Source organism: Eleginops maclovinus, chromosome 14 (assembly GCF_036324505.1).
Source record: "Eleginops maclovinus isolate JMC-PN-2008 ecotype Puerto Natales chromosome 14, JC_Emac_rtc_rv5, whole genome shotgun sequence".
NCBI lineage: Eukaryota > Metazoa > Chordata > Actinopteri > Perciformes > Eleginopidae > Eleginops > Eleginops maclovinus.
This window is the reverse complement of record NC_086362.1, coordinates 4,545,250-4,566,840: the sequence shown is the minus strand read 5'-3', so window position 1 is coordinate 4,566,840 and position 21,591 is coordinate 4,545,250. Positions and strand designations below refer to the sequence as shown.

The 21,591-nt window shown below is 42.8% G+C and overlaps 1 protein-coding gene across 1 annotated transcript in view; it reads right to left on the bottom strand.

Moving 5' to 3' along the window:
* Positions 1-3,522: 3,522 nt before the first annotated feature.
* Positions 3,523-21,591, bottom strand: part of si:ch73-335l21.1 (insulin receptor substrate 1-B) — a 39,847-nt gene continuing 21,778 nt past the window's right edge. Inside the window, exon 4 of the mRNA XM_063901321.1 lies at positions 3,523-6,396. Coding sequence (XP_063757391.1) covers positions 6,389-6,396 — 8 coding nt within the window. The 3' untranslated portion in view covers positions 3,523-6,388. The remainder of the gene's footprint in view (positions 6,397-21,591) is intronic.

The following is a 21,591-nucleotide window of genomic DNA, read 5'->3' as shown; positions in this document are numbered from 1 at the left end:
GTCTGCGGTTTTTAAGGGAGCTTTCAAGGGGAAAAAAAAGAAAGCACAGAGGCCTCACAGTCCCCCACCCATACAACCACCACCTCCTCCTCCTCCTCCCCTTCCCTCACTCATTCCATGTGGCACTTTTGTGCACTTTAAACCTCCCTTTTTTCCTCAGCAGCTATACGGAGTGACAGAGCTAATTTTGCATGCAGCCTATAATAGAGACAAATCTATAATCATGACAAACATTCTCTCTGATGCGAGAGTGAGCGTCAGATGGTGGTGGGGAGAAAGGAAGGGAAGGAGGGGTAAGACAGAGAAAGGCTTGTTGTTTGGCTAAGTACACTATGTGAAAGAGGGGGCGGTGAGGAAGAGAGAAACTGGAAATACATTAGAAGAGGCTTGCATCGGCTGTGGCATTCGCGGTTTAGATGACCTCACATCGAGTTTGACCATGACTGTGTGTAGACTTACTTTATTGAGTCTGCAGTGATTAGCTGTGACCTATATGTAGCCTTAGGACTGAGGAGGAGGGGGAAAGTTGTGAGGATTAGCACAGGCAGTTTGCAGTGTACTGACTTTAATCCTGGGCTTTATTGGCTCTGTCAACATGCAGTAGGTTTACCTAAGCTAAAGCACCTGTGCTATGTTGTTTATTATGGCAACTAAGGGGAAAATGGTGGGAAAAAAACACAAACTCTCGACCTCTACACTTCTCCGTACACTTTCGGTTACGCCTAACTTTAATATTAACTTGAATAGGTACGACTGATGGGAAGGAAGCAATTTAGGAGCATGGAATAGCGCCTGCATTAACATTCCCACATGTGCTTTGGGAGCAAAAGCTATTTCCGTGTCCTACATCCAGCGCGTTTCCTGTGGTCTGCACTGGGGAGGAAGTCATAAAGACAGGAAAACTTCCTGTATTGTTGGCAACATGAAGCAGTACGGACTGTACATGCTCGCCAAGGCCTGGTATCAATGATGTAAACACCATAAAAATGCACTCTCAGCACTATCAAAGACATACATAAAGCAGATTTATATCACTCCAGTAGACCAGGCATGTTTCCACAGGGCTTAGCAGTTGTGTAAGGAATCTGATTTTTAAATAAAATAACCTTGAGAAAGTGTTATCTTTATGGAGTCGATAAAATCTTAGTTTTTGAATGTGTCACTGCGCGTTCAATAAGTTCAATTCAACGCCATGCTTTTCAGACCTGTTTAAGGGATGTTTTTTTCTAATGAAAGGAGTGTTTAAAGAAAACTGCTCCGGAGCCTCTCTGTGATCACTGGACTTCAACTATACTGTACATTCTATATTTATTCTATTTAATATTCCACATCTTCACACTGATTGTACATATTATATTTTGTTTATATTATCGGTATATTTTCTACTTCTTTTAAAATGTGATTTGATTTGTGATTTAATGTCCCAAATTGGGATCAATAAAGTAATTCTATCTATCTATCTATTCATATTTTTTACAACTGATAAGGTTTCCCCTAACGCCCATTGCTTTCGTACAATCAACTAACTAGCACCTCTCTTAAACAACCCACTAAGAGAAGATCATCAAGCCTTTTTCACTTTTAAAATGATTTAAATAAAGGTTTCTTTTTATAGCCGTGTAGAGTTAAGTGTCTATATGACAAAAGAAAGTTGTATTTTGAGAAAAGTGGAATGATATCCTTTCTTTTCACATGTATTCCTGTGCACACCCTTCAGTGCATAAGCAAGTGGGGTTATTGAGTTCATTCCTGTAGCTGTGTGCCAGTAGGTGGAGGAAGGTGTGTTTACAATGATGCAGTATCACACACTCGCACCGAGATGATACACCCGCCCGCTCAGACACAACAGGTCCACCTGTTGGCCTGCATCCAAACGCACCTCTCTGCTGAGCCTGAACTCCGTGTCCTCTCGCTTTGGCCGCCGTCCAGCATCCCCCTCCTCTCTTTCTCACTGGTCTTGACCGGGGATGTTGCGGCTGTAGCCGAGGCGGGCCCGTCACCCTGACAACCAGATGGCAGCTGGGCCCATTCTGACGCCCCTGCTTCTGTTTGTCTGCATCCCTGGGAATGGGTTTATGTGACTTATTACTTGAATTAAACCTCGGTCTCAAAGGAATACTTCACCCACAGAGTTTATCAATGACTCACCAAGTGTTACCTTACTTCTGCTTTTCTCCCATGCCTCCAATATGCAGATTTTTCAAGAACGAATTGAGGGCTGTGTTTAAGAACAGCAAAACAATATCAAATCTATCATATGCAATATACTAAAGATTGTATTTAACCATTAATCTTCTCACTACTTTCATAACAGATACATTTTGCTTAAACCTTACTATTCAATTGTTCTTGCATGATACTATTGCATTAAACTGCAGGAGTTGTGTGAGTTGTGTAAACTAACAACCACTTTTTGCTGTTGTGTGCTTCAATTTGCAAAGAACTTATTTCCTTTGTGGATCCTCATTAACCGTCAGAGGTATGCTAAACATTTCTCCATGAACTCCATGAGCTCATGCATAGTTTCCCATTGCATAATGATGCATCACAAGGAGGAGGAAAAGTTTACTTATTCAGTTGAGAGAAACCTTGAATTTCTTGGAGATCACGAGGAACATGTCATGTAAATAATGCTGAAAGTTTGCCACTGAATCAGGTGCACGGCTTATACAAGCAAAATATGAGGAAAAGGATTTTTTCTTTAACAAATTCTAACAAAAAGAAGGACTTTGAAGAACTGTGGGAATCTACATCTGTCATACATGTGGTAACAAACTTTTTTGGGTTTTTTTTCCCCCCACACTCACCTTGTTTCCGCTCAATAAAGTAAGTGAGAGGATCTGCAGGTGCATGTCTGATCTGTGTGTGTGTCTGTGTGTGTGTGTTCGTGTTCTAATTTGCAATTAATTCCTACAGTGCCTCTGTCTGGGTTGAGTTACTTGGCCATCTGTGGACGAGGATGACACAAGATCCCATACATGTTACCTAGAAGAGAAAGACGGATTTATATTGCCTTAAAAAAGCGTGTTTTAATTAAACCGAGTGCTGAGTGAAAGTGTGGTATCAAATAAGACAGGGATTGAGCTCCGCCACCAAACACCACCTTGGTGAAATTGCCAGTAAGACCAGTGATTAACTACGCTGGCCACCCGCCATCAGTGAGTGCAAATGATCTTATCAATGGGAATGGTGAATGTGACTAATGCAGCTTTACAGGCAGTGAGGATAAAGATCAGGCTGTTTTCTTTTGCCCATTACAGTGGAACATCTGCTGTGGTCTCTGCGAGTGTGTGAGTCAATGACGGCGAGTGTGAGAGGGTTGTGAGCCCTCCCGTGTCTGTGGCCTTTCATGCAGATGTTCACACTTGCCTCAGCTCGTAAAACTGTAGCGTCTTCCGCTCTTCTTTTCCCCTTTAAATCAGTAGCACTGTTGTTTCTCTGCCTTAAGCCTGATTTAACAAACATGCCCATTACATCACTCAGAATAAACCAGTCACAGAAAACAAAAGAAACCACAAGCCCTTTTGTTGTTTGATGTTTTTTTTTCTCTTTTAGTCAGATTTTTTTTTCTTCTAAAGCAACAGAAATAAAACTGTCTACATCAATGGCAATTCTCACAATATTTCCCATTCAGTACCATCCCACGGGGGAACAGGAGTTAGAGATAAAACAATTTAGAGCAGCAGCAGCAGCAGCAGCAAGTTTCGGCACATTTTATGAACATCTTGCTAAGAATGAATGAAATCATATAGCCACTTCAACTCTTGAACCCGTCTGAGCTCTCCCAAAGGAACTTCAGTCATGATATGTGTGTCTGCGATCATCGAGCACTTCATCACGGACAGTCAGAGAAACAGACTGCGGGCAGTTTGACGAAGTAAAAATTCAAAAGTTCACGAGACGCTCAGAGCTGAAAGGAGGCTCAAAATGGCAGGATGATAATGTCCGCTTGTCAAGTTTGAACGCATGTTTGTGCACTCTTCTTTCTAAACTATAAGTACCTTCAAGCATTTCGCTGAAAACTGCTGAGTTTCAATATGAGAACATCTCCAAAAGACATTTAGAAGGATCACGTGTTTGCCTGCAAGTCTGCAATGCATGAATCTGTTGGAAGTCCACTATTTCCCCCCCCCCCCCCACTTCTGCATTGGTAATCATTACTAGAGGCAGTTCCAACCTCACATCCCAATCTGCTCATAATAAAGCTGCATTGTTATGCTCTAGGCCCCCTGAAAGTCATGTGAACCGAGTGAGCTAGTTCATGGACCTCCAAGGACGGGCAGACAAACACATGAGTACAATTTGTAGCTACATAGATGCACATGTATTGAGACTGTGTATTTTCGTGGTGGCCTTTTTTCTTCCTCTTCATGCATTTCTTTTTTTAATCCTCGGGTCAAAGTCATAGAGAAATTCAAGGTTAAAGCGTACGCAAGTCCTCGCAATGACCTTTATCTCCAAGTGTCACGTAAGCGAGGGCAGATATGTCACAGTTCTTTTCCCCGCAGCAAAAGAAAACAACGGGGGAACACAAAGGGTTACAATTTTAAAACAAAACAAAGCAATACGTCCAGACTTAGGAGCTGAAGGTTGCTTCTTGAGGTGCTGCTGGAGCTTAGTCTTTTTGTTGTTGTTTTTTTGGGGCACTGGCGGCCCTGCAACAATTAACTCCACAATTTACGGCGAAAAGAAACAGTCCAAACCTTCTCAGATTAGGGCCATGGCTGTCAGTCAAGTCATCTGATAGATCATTGTCACATCGAACAAACATAAACAAGTTATTTTCATGAGAACTGTACAGCAAAAAGAGACAAAAATAGACATAAAAATAGACTTAATATATTCTGCTAGGACAGCCCTGCTAGTGCTAGCTGCTTAGACGGGGTAGAGAGATAAAAAGGACAGACAGGCACTTAAGTGCTGATGCATAGCGGAGATTAAAGTAAGAGCTAAGCAAAAGTCAGAAAGGAGGGAGGGAAGGAGATAGAAACGGTCCAAAAGAAGGATTTAGGGTCAAAGCACTTTCAATTCGACCTGTTAAAAAGTTTTGAAAGTGTAGAAATCTTAGAGTTTTGGTACCTTCATGTATAAAATAACTGAGAACAAATGACCAGGTTCATTTATTATTACGTAATAACAGAATTGAAATAAGATCCGACCCCTTTCTGGTGCTAAAAACAATGTGCTGACCGATATAAAGCTAAAATTAGCATGGCTATTGATAGGGTCTCTATCCTCAGCTGAACGTACCTAATGTTATTTAGCATCCTGAGACAAAGTGGATTAAATGAGACAAGTGTCTGGAGCTAATAGCACTAATGGGATTGCTGGGCTCTGTATCAGGGGTCTCAACCCTGAGCTGTGGTCAGCAGGATGCTGAACTTATATCCCGGCAGGATGCTAACATGTTGATATGACTTAGCTGGCTTTAGCTAACTAGAAAGCAGCTGCATCCCCTGTTACATGTGCCTTAGCAAGCCTGTGTGTTTAATACTTTAGGTTTATGGCTTTGTTAAAAAGTTAACAGAGAGAGAAAAAGACGGAAATAAAAGCAGCGCAAGTCATAATGAGCTAAATGCTAACACAGGCTACGCTAATGTTTCTCACAGTAGACAGGAAGCCAGCAGGTCGGCTAGTACCTTTATCATCGTGATGTTAGCAAAAATGCTGCATTCATGTCATATTGTATTTATTGTGATTTACAGTTTTCTGTATAATACTGTTAATGTCATTATCCAGGTCCTTGTTGTCTATAAGATTTGGAGCTTTATGACACAAAATACATTTTAAGGAAAGTGTTTGAATGACCGTAGACTGACACCAAAATCCTCCCATAGACATGAATGCAGCAAAAGCTCACACCAGTATTTTCTTCTGCACTTTTTTTGTAACTAAATCAAGTCAAGCAAATCCCCCCCTCCCCTCAGAAAAACCCAAAGCTTCAGTTAGTTGAAGTTTTTTGTAAAATGGCTACAATCTGAAAATGAGGCACTTTTTGAGCAGATATATAATTCTATTTTTTTCATCAACTGAATAGCCACCATTATACTCTTAATGATCTACATTTTTTCAAAAAACAAACAGAAATCCCCATTTCCACCCCCCCCCCCCCCCATACCCTTCTCTGATTGGCTTTCACTCGTGGAATGAGAGCAGCAAATAGCTTTACAAGAATGTCATTTGGCACACATCCATGTTGGTTTCCACAACCAACAAGATGAAAGCGAAGAAGAGAAAACTGTTTTTCGAACAGTCTCTCAAAGTGCTTCTGGGGCGTGTCCGATCCAGCTGTTCGCTCAATGTGACTGGTCGACACAAATGGAACAGGCGAAGCTTCGAAGCTCTCCGAGTGGCACCAGATTGTTTCCCAAGGGACGACGCACTGTCATCAACACTCTGAAGAAAAAAGGGATAAAAACAGAGAAAATTGTTTGGTTAGACGCTGAATAAACAATTACCCAGATATGAAGAAGAAATAAATATTATGACATGTATACTTTGCTTATCAGGATAATTAGAATATTTACGGTAAGTTGTCAGTGTCGGCTTATCGGCACAGGGACACAGTGACCCTCAAACGAACAACAAAGCCACAAAAGCTGGAGAAAATATTGAGAGAAGAGGGAGATAAGAGATAAAGCCGTGGAGGTGAAAGCGAGGATACCTATTGCTGTGTCTGCAGAGCAAAGTGTGTCTGTGACTGTGCCTCAAAACATCCAAAAATGTCAGCCATTATTGGACATGTAAACTCACAGGTGTGAACCACAAAAGAAAATGTCACTACAGTGATATTTCAAAGCGGTGCGTGTCTCACCAGTGCATATGAGTCTTAGCTGGCCTTCTCTGCGCAGCTGAAAATTTATAGGATTAGCGGGAATGCAAACTTAATGATAATTCTGCTCAGGCGTAGAGAGAGAAGACGAATCACATGGCACCAAGCAGCCATCTGCTTTTACGGCCCTTATGCACTGTGTGTTTTTGGGATGTCCCAGGCGAAAGTTTACAATTGAGAGTGACCACTTTAGTGATCAATCTGGTTCTAATGGTACGTCCACTGACAGCTGATTTAAGAGGACAGCATGCTTTTAAATGACTCCTGTAATCCCCACCCCCAACACCTTTCCAGTGGCAGAAATACTGCGCCTGCATCAGCAATTTTTACCCCGCCCATAAAACCAGCCCCAACTACAGCGCTATTTTAGGCCAAGAAAGGTGATCTTTGGTCGTCAAATCAAAATAGAGGACCTGGATTGCAAAGTGAGATATGTCTAGTGACTGTTTTATTTATTTAGATCTCAAACTACATAACAGTTTAAGATCAAAATGCCTCATATTTTACTCTAACGACCCAACACAACACACGCCATGTCATTTTAATTTCTACACCCTTACGAGCTAAGGCTGTGAAATATTTGGATAATATGTTGAAAGTGTGATACAAGGCTAAATATCGTCTTAGATTCCTGATACAAGTCATAGAAGTGTATTTGTTATGGTTTAAAAGGCTGCATTACAGTAAAAGGATAACACCTTCTGAACTTCTGCCTGTTCTATTATTTGCATGAACCCAATTAGTCATCATAAACCCATCATTTATTACAGGTAATAAAAAATACGAAGTTATTGACCAGAAATATTTTGATTTCCTCCAACAGGAACACAGTGAGCACTCCTTCTTGCACGACTGTAAATACCACATCGTAAGACTTATGAGGTTGTTGGGGTTGGCACCTCCATTTCGATCACTCATGAAAGACGACAAGCTATGATTGGACGGACATGTCTCCAGCTCGAGTCAGGGCAAGAATTTATGATTCAATGTTGCTACGGGCCAATCGAAACACGGAATAAATGTATGCAGAGTACGCTGGCTGACCCCGACACAGGAGCAAAGTCTGACAGTCTGAGATATCACACGGTCTGACACACATTTCATCAGACCCACTTCAGTCAGGGTGACGTGCAATTAACCCGCCAGCTAGCAGCGATCACGTGGTGTGTACGGCCCTTTAAGTACGTGATAATGTTATGCTATTGTTCTGATAAGAGCATTGTTGAGCATGATAAGGGTGCATTGTATAACTGCTTTGTCACACCTGTAAAAGTTTAGCATGCTTATTGAATGAAAGAATGCATACAAAGATAAGTCGATGCTCTTTAAACTGTCAGATGGGATGACTCACACCTACAATGTATAACACATATAACAACAGAGACTGTGACGCATCTGTTGTGCAATATATATACACACCGCGTTATAATTCTAATTATTACTGGCTGCTATCTCGTAGTTAGACAAGTCAACTACTGATTTAAACCTGGATGAGTATTTTTGTTTCTTATAATCCTTGTCATTTATGCATGCCTCTTAATTAATATGTATGCTATTTTCAGCTCTTCACTTTTGCAGTAACGAGGTAAGGTATCCTTAAAGGAACTCAAGTTGCCGTCAGCCAAAACAACCACTTGTGAATCTCTTAAAGAGAACAGGCAAAGAGAGAGTTCCCTGTGTCTCTTTTCCCGAATATTCCCGGCACGCTCGACTCTCTAATTGCACAGGGGTACTCTATATTTATGCCCCTCCCTCCTTCTTTGCCAGTTAGTCCTCTTCCTGGTGCAGCGAGCTATATTTAGCGCCCCTCAGCACAGTCGGTGCCCGCCAGCCTGGCCGAGCCGTGACGGCCTAGAGCGGCTGCCTCATTCAGTGTGACGGCTCCAAAGCGGCGACACAAACAAATCAGGCCGTCCTATCAGAGAGAGCGGAAGAGACGGGCACGACACGCACTGGTGCCCTGCCATGGACACACACACACACACACACACACACACACACACACACACACACACACACACACACACACACACACACACACACACACACACACACACACACACACACACACACACACACACACACACACACACACACACACACACACACACACACACACACACACACAGCACAAAGAGACACAGATGAAGATGCTATAATTATGTGGATGACATTCACTTAATGATGACCTTTCCCCAAACACAGACATGTGAAATTATACAGGGAAGCGACTCTCCGATGCGCACACATGCACCCCTCTTCTCCTCAGAAACACAGGAAATGTTTCCACGTTAATCAAATACCGCCTCCTTGTTTTCCCCTGCTTCCCCTTTTCCATGAGTCTGAGCCTCCCTTAGCGGTTTGTCCATCGATCTCATTCATTTCCTTGTATCGCCTCTCCATTTGGGGCTAAATCGATGTCATAATGGCCACGGTGAGGATGGTGTATGTGTGTTTCTACTCCCATTTCTCTGCCAGACTGTTTAAATCAAGAGGTTGCACAAAGGCTATCTGCCTCCACACTCTGTCTAGCCAATAACTGTTCTCTAGCCGCCTGTGTGAGTGTGTGTGGTGTAATTAGGAGAGTCTGGGTCTATGTGATGTCTCAATCGAGGGCAGCCTCAAATTGAAAGCCACCCTGTTCCCTGGTCGTAAATCGAGTGTGTCGGTCTGTCATTTTCGTGCCGCCCCAGCTCCCCGAACACACGCCGCTGTGTGATGTGAGTCACTGGGTCCACTGGTCACTGAGTCAGTTTGAATTAAATCACTTTTTATTTTATAAGAGGGACCTATATTGTATTTACTAGAGCTCAACACATGGTTACAAGAAATGAGAACAAGCTGCAGTAAGACAAAACAGCAGTGTTATCAACCGACCTGCATGAGAACTAAAAGCATGAGCGGCAAACTTCACATGAGAGTTGAACGGCTGGGAATCCCCTCGGAGTCTATCTCTAGTATTTTCATACACACCTTGTGAGCCCTAAGGCGGAACATGTTCTTCTTGGATGCATCAATGTGTGCTTTGCAAAAAAACAAAAAAAGATGTGGTTTGAGAGACTTGTGCAAGATACCAAATTCCTTCCATTTCCAAGGGTGCAGATCTAAAGCCAACCCTGACCTCTGACCTAAACACTGAGGGAAGAAAGGAACTGTGTCCTGGAAATAATCAAAGGATTACATTATTACAAGGAAGCTAAAAGCCCACCGCTTTTTCCATAACGGCAGCAACTTTCGATGAGTTCAGCTCTTGCTATCCTCCAGTGCTGTTATTATACAGGATTCTGCGGGCAGGATGTTGGTACAACATGAGGCGATGAGACAGCTGCAGATACACTGAATGAAGCAGCGGGACATCTCCTATATCACTTCTTTTCATTTCCTCAAAGTGCGCCAGGAAGTCTGTCGGTGATAGGATACAATGTTCGCAATGGGGACAGCAGTGAATGTGCCTGATTTCAAAGTAGTGATCTGTTAGTTGTATATCTAGCACCTTTGTGGGTGACGATATAGGGTTTCCACACCCAAAACCTGGTGTGGTCCAAAAGACTGTTATAAGGAGCTTGGATTCTGTGTTTTTAAGCAGTTACAACGGCTTGCAATGACCCAGTTTCACCGTGAAACACGAGTATCTGAATAACTTGTAGACAACCCGTGCAGCCGACTCCCCTGAGGTCCGTGCGCAACCCTCATCATGTTCCAGAAAGATGCATTTACACCAAGACATTTCTAAATACTTCTATTTCTATGCTCTATGTAGCCTTCTTTAGATGTTCTGTCCAAGCAGCCACTTCAAACTCTTCCATTGGTCGCACCAGATCAAAACAAAGTCCCCAATTGGCCAATGGTTGATTCGAAGGGATAACCTAGCGGTGTGTGGAATATTTACAGGAGATTTTATAGAGGATGAATCAATGGAGACAATAGTCTGCAATAAAAAATATGCAAGCCTGGTTCTGAAAGAAAAAAAGAAAGCATGCTAGATCCTCTTTGAAGTGTACAGAGAGCGATTGTTTGATACTTAAGATGACAGACTTTGGGTGCAGTGCAAGCTTTTCCTTTTGATTGCCAAGGACGCTGACTCAGAGAAAAAACATTCAACCAGCTTAATGGAATTCTACTAAGATGTGACATACAATAAAATAAATGCAGGAAAAAATAGCAACTAAATGCATTTGTAGTTTCAAATAATCAGTAACAAATGTGTGGAATTCAAGCCATGATTTATTGGATTGGTTGATGAACAATCTTCCATTTGCCGGCCCTTAACAGGCACTGAGCCCCGGCATGTTTCCTGGGAAAGCTCCTCTGAGACAGAAGAAGTCTTTTTCAGTGTTCGCAGAAACACCAGCAGCGTACTGTTTGGAATAAATACAAGAAAAGATGGCCCGTGGGTGAGCATCGATCACCCGGCGAGGCTGAAGGCATCAACAGAAAATCAAAGGAAAAAGGCGTTGCAGTTCTTCCCACCGTGTTTGACTGACAGGTGGTTTCTGGGAAGTGAAGGGGCATGAACACGGTGTCTTTTACAGAAAATGAAGGAGATCTCAGTACTACCCAAAAAAATCGTCCGTCAGAAAGCTTTTTATTGTTTTAAACGCCCCCGTTATGAAAACAGTGAACGCAGCACATTCTCTCTTTATGTGTAGCTGTAGCGTTTCGATGCATAACACTATGTAGCTGTCAGCGGAGGGGAGGTGGTGTGGAGTTTGAAAGACGAGCGTGCTTATTACACTATCTCACATGCACAAACCTAATGTGGCTTTTCACGCTGCTGCTGTCAATCACACTTAGCTACAACGGCTACATAGCAACCAATTATCCAGGTGTACGGGTGCAAATAGTGTAATGTCTATGTACATAATGTACGGCGAAGTGTGCACAGTTGCATGGGAAAAAAACCCCACATGTGGACGGACTGAGGACACGTGCAGAAACAAACCTGAGGCTATGACAATGCGTTTTGAAATGTCAGGCCAGGAGAGGATCATTTTTACATGACATATTGAAAGCTTTGGCTCATTAAGTGTAATTTCTGTCTGAGATTTTTCGACACGATAGCACAAGTGAAAAAGAAAAAGAAATCAAGACAAGAGGCTGCGGGGTAGTTTCATTATGCGGCGACACAGTGGGAGAGTGGGTGGGTGTGTTGTGGCACACAGGGAGCTGGAATGCGTGGGGACAGGAAGAGACAGACAGAGACAGAGCAGCACTGCTGAGTGGGGGAAAAAGAGGAGGAAGGCACATTTGCTGGAGACCCACATTCAATGCAGCTTCATACCAGCTTCACCATGCATTTAGATAATCGATTAAATTATAATTCTCCAGGCAACAATGCTGTTTTCAGCCTTTGAAGTATGTAATTATTATTTTTGGCTCCGTTTTAATAATATCTTATGGAAGTGAATATCTATCTGGACTGAAAAAAACTGAAATTTAAAGACTTGGGATGAACATTTTTCTGTATATAACAAATAATTAATTGAGAAAATATTCAGCAAATTCATTTAAAAAAAGGTTAGGTCACGCTATTCATAATCAATCCATACCTTTTTTTTTTTTACATTTTGTTTAACCCTGTATGTCAGTAAGTGACCAAAATATAAACTGCATAACTTGCATTTAGGGTTTATAGAAACAATAAACGTTTACTGAGAAAATACCTTAGATGGCCAATAAAACCATATAAACTCTCCAGACGAACCAAAAATGAACGTTTTGAAGGTCCAAAAGTCAGATAAGCAGCTAAAGACAGCAATGATATACTTTTGTTGGGGAGTAAATCCCCTTTAAACACATTGGATTTGTATAAAAGTTGAACTCTGTCAAAGTAGTTGGAAGTAAGGGGTCTAAAACGTGGACGTCCTTGTGTAACAGTATCTGGCTACTGTAATGAAATGTGACTTTGGACGTCTTGTCCTGGGAGAGGACACACACAGCTAAAGCCAACAGGACTAAAGTGTTTTTGGGATGGTTCCCTCTCTCTCTCTCTCTCTCACACATGCACACACACGCGCACACACTGTGTGCTGACTCAGACCACGGTTTTCTCTCCGTCTCTGTGTGTCCTGTCACTCCACCAGATCTGTCGCTTACCCCACACACACACAAACACACACACACACACACACACACACACACACACACACACACACACACACACACACACACAAACACACACACACGCTAGAGGCGGTGAACCAAGTGAAGTGATATATAGAGTGATAGCATAAGCAGGTGGGTTCCTAATTTCCAAGTAAGGCTTTTCCCAGAATGCCAGCTCTCTGCAGCGTCTTGACGTCGACGGACACAAAAAATGAAATACAAGAAGCCGTTGCCCAATCTTTAAAGAAAGGCAGCTGCGGGACCGAGCTGCTGTTGGGACATTTGTCTCTCATCTTTCTACACACAGCAATGTGTGAAATCATTCTATTTCCAATAGCAGTCAGCAGGGATAATTCCTGTCAGTTTTCCTAATGTTCAACACAATCTTTATCCAAAAATGTAGTGTTTTATTACTGAAGAACAGCTCGTTCAGTAATAGTGCAGAGGTAAAAACAAATGGTCATGCAAGTCCTGTTATTGTTCCAGCTGGCTGGCTCTGTTGTGATTGGTCTATTGCTTGGAGTTGTCCCACCCCTAAGCCTATAACATACAATGTGTTGGAGCGGTAGCCAATAGAAACGCAAGTGTTACGTAGCGATGTCTTTATGTTAAGGAAGTAAACAAAGGAGTCCATTAGAGGCGCTTCAGGCAGGGGGGATTGTTAGGGTTTGGGATTTTAGCCTTTGCAGACCATTTACATGCACCTATCTTACACACTACACAAAAGGGTAAACCCCAAATAGAATAATAGTGCTCCTTCAACAAAGGCAACCGGACCTGTGTCATACTTATATTGGCTTTAAAATATACAGTCTTTTCCCAGATTGACATACATCTTCCGTCCCTGGCTCAGCCAAAGTAAATGTTGTACTCACTTACCACCCCACCCCCCCCCCCAGGTTCACCCTGTATTGTTCCACTGTCTGAGTGTTTTTGCAGAGTCAGACGAGAACAATTGACGAACCTTTGGATCATTAAAGTGACGAGGGGGGGGGGGGGGGGGGCCCTGACAGGGTGGAATCTGCTTTGCGTTTGGAAATCCTGTCCTGTGTGTTTAGAAGCCGATGCCAATCTGTGTCCCACAGTGCCTCCGTGTGTGTGTGCCCATGTGCCAGCTTCTGCCAGCCTGATGATGAATTGTGTAATTATTAATAGAGATACCCCAGCCCCCTTCAAACCGCAACAGCCCAAACACACACACACACACACCACAGAAGCTGCCCCCGTTCGTATTAGGTTCCTACATGTTGCTTTACTAAGGGCAGTAACCAGGGGTGTGAATGTGTGCTAACATAGTGACTGACTTTGCATTGCATATGAAGAGTGCCTGAACTGGCTAACTGCGGATGGACAGGCAGACCTCAAATATTTATCTACGGACTTCCAAGTAGCTCTGCTAGCGACACATCTCGTCTTCTCTTACGAACATTTGTACCTCATCTCTCCATCTTGTCTCCTGATATCCCTCCTCTCTCCTGAACATAGTATATTTAAAATGCTTTCTCCTTCTAAAAAACAAACAACTAAGAGCGTAAATAGCTTTCCGCTGAGTGGAGTGCATGTAATTTGTAGTTAATAAGCTCCTCTAAGTGGTTGGATGAATGAAGACCGCTTGAATTAACCAAACTAATGTAAGAGGAAAAAATAACAGATGTTAAAGTGATCCAAATGGAGACGCGGAGTGTCAGATGGCGCAATAACAGGACACGCTGGTCGTGTGTGTAATGTATGAGTCAATGCACCGCAAGCCATTGGGAAATAAGTGTGTGTTGGAGTAGAGCTGGGCAGTGTAGCTGTCTTGGGTCATGGCCGCACAAGCACATTACTACATCTTCGGACATGAAAAGGAAATGCAAAAGGACAGACAGGAAACAGGCCAACTAACAAACATAATTGTGTCCTTTTACTGTGAGCACACACTTTCTGTGTCACACAGGTGTATCGAGCGAGATCCCGGTGGACGTGAGGTCCCTACGTCATGTAACTGAGCAGCACCATGACGCACGGCCGACCGTTTGCTTTGGTGTGTTGTTTTTGACAGGAGGTGATGATTCATATTCATATTCTGCTGGACTCCAACAAACCCTCTCTCAGCTCCACTATCATCAGCTTAGGGAACACAGCGTCACCACCAGGCTCAGATGCAGTGGAGGGTCCAAAACATGCTGATGACAAGCACTCGTTAACACCTACAAACACACTCAATCTGTGCGTACAACTGGGGAACATGAGCAAACCAAAACTCGGGCCACGTTTTTTTCAGCTTCTCTGGTCATGAATACAAACTATTTCATTAATGGAAAATGAAATTCGGCAGGGACAACATCAGAAAGCCCACAGAGTGCCACTCTCCATCTCCTCAATATGCTATTTCTACTTGTTTGTTAGTGTGACTAATAAGTAGAAAGGAGAGTTGCGCGCGTTTCATTTCCTCTCCGCTGCCCATTCGAGGTTTTTAATGCTCTGGTTAAGCGCTGTGACGCCGTCAAGGGAGAGGAACATTGTGTTGACGGATGTGGAGAGGTGAAGTGAGGGGGGGATAATTGCAGGCTCCAGAGATGGTCTGCCTATGGGCATCAGAAACAGAACATCAAGTTTCTGTGAAGCATAGAAAGACAAAAAGCATTTGAGATGCACGATGTGCTCAAGAATATAACACAAACAAACAGCGCTACATGCATAGCTTGAGCGTACAACGAGGGCGAACAAGCCTGAAAATACGTAGATGGAGCTCATTGAAATGCATCGTTAGAGAAATAGAAACATTTTCTGTGCAGACACTCATCCTCCCCGGTGCCAGACGTTGTCAGGCGGGTGGGGTTTCCACATCATTTAAATTTGGCATGACAAGTGAGCGGAAGAAAAATAAATACTGGCACACATCACAACATGGCAAAAGCTTGGTGTAGCAGTTGAACCCAAATTAAGCTAATTTTTTCTGCTAATTGCTCAAATTGTTTGGACTTTATGATGATGATTACTAGGTAATACGTTAATGTTTTATGTTGTTCTTATCTGTATCCTTTATATTTACAACTCATCACGTAAATGGTGTTTATTGGTCTCTAGTGATGCTAGGTATTTAGCATCATAGTGTAGAAGGTACGGATTGAACAGTTTGTAAGCTAAAAATGATAGCATGTCTACCAACAGTAACCTAGCTTTTCTACCAAATTCATGAGGCATGTCATTAACTCATTACCTTATGTTGTAAGGTTAGGTTTGAAAAAGAACTATTCAGTACATATTTAGGTTCAAAACAAAGCCAAACTGTTTTAGCGATAGCATTAGCTTATGTTACCTAGCTACACTTGATAAAATCTTCCAACCACAGCTGTCAAAACACACGGTCGACTGCTAAAAATAACAAGCCTGCTTTTGGCTTTTCCTTTTTGTGGAAAAATAAAACCAATTAGTTTAAAAGTCAACACAAATTCCAAGAATAAAAGTATTTCTGTCTTTAAAAATGTCCTGAGCCGCAAGAACTTATTTGAATGGTTTAAAATACTCATGTTTGAGTGAGCGAACAGTGGACATCATGTCTTGGTAAATCAACTACTGATTAAATGGGCTTTTGGTTTTGCACTTCAAGGAACAGACTTTTATCCTAATGCACCAAATCAATTTTAACGGCAAGAAAACCCATTTCCATTTAGAGAACCCATGTACACACACACACCCTCTGCCCAACAGCAATTTAGGCAATTTAATGAAATAAGCCCTGCAAAGCACAGGAAGCTGTTAGGTGGAACCACTGAGGCCCGGTTGACCGTGCTGACGCCAAGGTGACGTCGAGGTGAGGCAGCGCTCTAAAGGTTAACGACTGTTCTCGAGCCAATAATGGCTGCGGAGAGCAAACATCACGGCTACTTCATTCGATTGGCACTGATGAGTTATATAAGGCAGGTCGAGGGACTGTTTGTTCTGTCTCTCAATCATCACATAGAGGATTTCAATGATCTTAACCAAGGTAAGTAGGGGGGGGGGTTTACGTAGACTTTGTTCATATTTGCATATAGATGTTTAGAGGTAGCATGTGTGTGTGAGGGGGACAGTCAGGGGTTCATTTGAAAACTCTCTGCCCTCTCTTTCCAGATTGGAAAATTCTTGACTCTTTGTCAATTTGGCTTCATAATCACATTGAGCAGAGCTGCAGAGAACGTGGACCCTGGGCCGGGTCAATGAGTCAGTATTAGGTAACTGAAATGTAGGCTTTGTGTGTTTAGTCTATAGATTCCCTCCAGGCAATCAGAGTTGAGCAATGGTGTCAGAAAATGGTCCCATGATCCTGAGTTCTTTGTTTCGGACTTGAAACACCCAATTTCCTCACTCTTTGCAGAAAGCCCTCGGAGCCCCATGTTGCAGGATCTGTTGGCTACAATAAAAATGGTTTGATTTGCATTTCCACTTCTTACTTTCCACTTAGAAAAAAGGAGAAAAAGGAACTGCCTTTGGACTCCAGGCTGTGGCTGTCATAAACTCAACAGCTTTGACTGGTGTGACCTTCAGCCATCAAGACTAGTAATTATGAACATCTGCAAACAAACTACTTCTGGTTTTACTTTCAGTGTAGTCAGCTGTTCCAAAAATATGGTCTGATCAGCTAGCATTCCTCTTCCTCATGTTTTACTGGCCCCAATCAGAAATGTTGAAAGCGTACGGCCCACAGCACCCTAATAACACACAGAATTAGTTTTATAAAAGATATTAGTGCTACCGACGAATCTTGTTGGAAAAGGAGAAAAATATGCAAATGATGTCTTGTTTTTTTTAACCTTAGATGTTCAGGGCAGTCCCTAAAACACCACGGGATTAAGCAATGTAGTTTGCAAAGCGCTTCTCTCTTATTGCAAACAATTTCAAAAACCCGCCCAGAGCTGCGTGAACATGCTTCAGAGCCTAAAGAGCGACCTGCAACTGTCACTCTATAATTGAATCAACTGTAAATCTATAACATTTGGTACATTTTAAAGACATTTGGTTGGTGTTCTGCGTGTAAGCTTCATTGGTTACACTCAAGGAAGGATTTTCAGCAGAAGAAATCTTCAAACCGAAGAACACACTACAGTAACTTAACATGTAGGATCCTAAAGGAGTTCAGAGTGGGGAGTTTGGCTGCTCTCCACAGTGCTGGGCTGTAGTGTAATTGGGCGGACGCCATGAATAATATACTAATGGTGCGTACTAATAACACTAGCACAAACTAAATAAAGTAGAGCAACAGCCTGATGATAACTACTTGGAGTGTCGGTCCAAACTGGCAACTTTGGGTTCGACTTAAATAACAAAGCTTTAGTATTTTGTGACTGGGGACCTTTTTTGGTTACATTGCACAGCCTGCAAATCCTAAAAGAGCGGAGAATTTACTTTTAAAAAAAGCAGCCGTCTTTGTCTAAAATGGCTTAATTTTACCCAATTCAAGGAGTCTAGTCAGATTAAGACTTAACTGCTAAAGCCCTAGTGGGAAAAAAGACATTTCTTGGCCACTCGTCTGAGAATAACTTGACCCCTCTGCAGGAGTCTTTAGTGGATTCTCACCCCATTGTCAACGTCAGCTACTTGAACTGACCCTCAGATCACTTTCTGACCTCCTCATCCCATAATCCTCCTCCACATCATCTGTCGGAAGTCAGCACAGCTCGAGATGCAACACACACCCACACAAAAATGCACTCAAACCGCACGCAGCCACGTAAACAAACAATGTTATACCCCAACAGACGTACACTCGCACATAGGCGGCCTCCATGTGAGAAGTGGCTCGTTAGTAGACGTTAATCAGCTTAGTGCTCTCCAACGCCCACCGGCGCTAAGCTCTTTACAGACAAACCCAGTTAGGAAAGTAGCAGCTGAGCAACGACTTGGCCCCGAATCCGCTGAGACTCACACAGTCAGACACACACAGATCATAGTGGAGACGTGGGGAGAAGAACTGCGGCGGTGTTGACATCAACACAATCACCTGAGACACGGCAGAGATGTGTGTGTGTGTGTGTGTGTGTGTGTGTGTGTGTGTGTGTGTGTGTGTGTGTGTGTGTGTGTGTGTGTGTGTGTGTGTGTGTGTGTGTGTGTAATTTATATGGGTTAAGATGAGAGAAGAAAAGAGATGCCGGGAAACAAACGGAGGAGAATGGCAAACAAAAAACTCAAATAAAGCAAAAGGAGAAGCTCAAATGTTTTCCAGGGAGAGTGTGAGCAAGGAGGAGGAGGGAAAAAACGGGCAAATAAGGAGTGTGTGTGTGTGTGTGTGTGTGTGTGTGTGTGTGTGTGTGTGTGTGTGTGTGTGTGTGTGTGTGTCTGTGTGTAGCGCTCCCTCCCACTCCTTCCCTCTTATGCCCTCAGTAACCCCAGTAGGTTTGTGGGTGGCTGCTCAGTTCTTTTTAGGCAGCACCCGACGCGCTCCGAGCCCGGCATACATCCCATACCACAGCACACAATCAGCGCTCTGTAGCTGGGATCGCACACACACTGGTAGCTGGCATGCTGCCAAGCTAACACACACAAGGTGGAAACACACACACACACACACACACACACACACACACACACACACACACACACACACACACACACACACACACACACACACACACACACACACACACACACACACACACACACACACACACACACACACACACACACACACACACACACACACACACACACACACACGATACAGTTGGAAGGAAGTTTCGTGTCAATGTAGCATTTCGGTCCAACACTGTCTAGACTGAAATAACTCAACAAATATTGAGTGGATTGCAATGAAATTCGGGAACGGTATCCTAGGTTACCAGGGGATGCATGATACCGAATTTGGTGAACCCAAATGTATGATATTGGGGACTATGGGGTTAATGCACAGGACTATTTTTCCTGTGGTGGTATGAATCATATATTTCGTAATGTAAACTGTGCTTCCTTGAATAGGGGAACAAAAGCACTGGAACATGACAAAGCAATAGCATTCCATGTACTTTGATAAGTACACATAGTAAGTGTTGTGCAATAAAGGCTCGATTCAGGCTTTAGCGAGTACCAAACCTTAGCCTGGGCTGTTGGGCAAAGTTTACTAGGAAATATCCTTCGTGTGATCCAACGACATTATATCTGTACATTATATCGGATGAAAGTCCATAGAAACCCTACAACATGTTCATTCATTCATTCATTCTCCATCACACACCCCAGACCTGGAGGCTCCTTAAATGTGGGGACCACGACGATGAAAGAGAAGAAGTCTGGTGCAAAAGAAAGAGCAAAAAAAGTCCACAAAGAGACAGAGAAAAGACAGGAAGAGGGGCAGAAGAAAGAGAGGGGTTGGAGAGCGGCGAAGAGAGGCATGGCGGGGGCAGACGGGCTTTATTCAGAACATAAAGAGCAAAGCCGTATTGACAAAAGAGACAGGAGGTGTGTGTGTGTGTGTGTATGTTTAGTCGAGGTAGGCCTAAGCCAGGTCACTGAAGGTAATTTAGGCCATAAGTTGAGGAGCTTTTGGCTGATCCCTACTTCCTGAAAGGTGATTGGCTCCCATGATCTGTCTCAGCTTTGCTTATTAAGCACAGCCTTGATGGGTGTGTGGAAGTTGTGTGTTTTCATGCACATGAATCAGGACTTTTTTTTTTTTATGTAACCAAAGAGCTTTGAATTGGAAAAGCAAGCATGCACAGGTAATCAAATGCTTATTCCTCACATCCAATGACAAGTCCAATGGTTAAGGCTTCAACGCTCACACACAAACACACACACACATTTAGTCTGTCCGACGGCGCCTCTTTGACTGCCCAAGCTGCCAATACAATTCATTCCCCTGCCGCTTTGTGTGTGTGTGTGTGTGTGTGTGTGTGTGTGTGTGTGTGTGTGTGTGTGTGTGTGTGTGTGTGTGTGTGTGTGTGTGTGTGTGTGTGTGTAAATAAGGCACTAGTCAGTCAAAACATGACTAGAGTACCGAGTCATTAGCCAAGTTTTACTACCTAATTACCATTCGCTCGGCCTGCCAGCTCACCAGATACACTGCACAAAAGAAAAAAGGACCACCTCCTGTTGAGTGGCCCTTGAGCAAGGCCCTTAAACCCCCAAAAGGCACAAGGGTATGTTAGGGAATTACTGCATAAAAAGAGCAGTTAATCTATGAATAAACAAACAAGGAAAACACACAGATTAGGACATATTATGAAGCTATAAGGAGGGTGAAGATCAGATCAATTCTGCTTACTTCATTAAAAACAAGATTTCAGTTTGTAGCTTATCTCTAATACTTGTTTGGTCTGATTGGTTGGAAATTGACGAATGATATTCTTCCCAGAAGCATATCTCTTTATTTTCAGGACAAAATGTCTCCACAGAACAACATTTATTCCAATTCTGTAGAAAATGCGTTGAAAACGTTGTTATAAATGCTGATAGATGTCTCAAACACACTCACTACTTTTACTGTAGAGTTTATAAGAGTTCTCACTATTGAAGGTTTGGTTTTGGTACACACATTGGTCAAAATTCTTGGTTTTGTTTATTGTTATTGGCCTCAAAAATCGGGTACCTTGTAAGGCTCCAGGAGAAGCACGTTATCTTGTTTTGTTTTGAGTTGTTTGACTTTCTGCATTCCTTTCGGTGAAATGTTGTTGAGTTCATCTGTGTTTAACTCTTTCTTT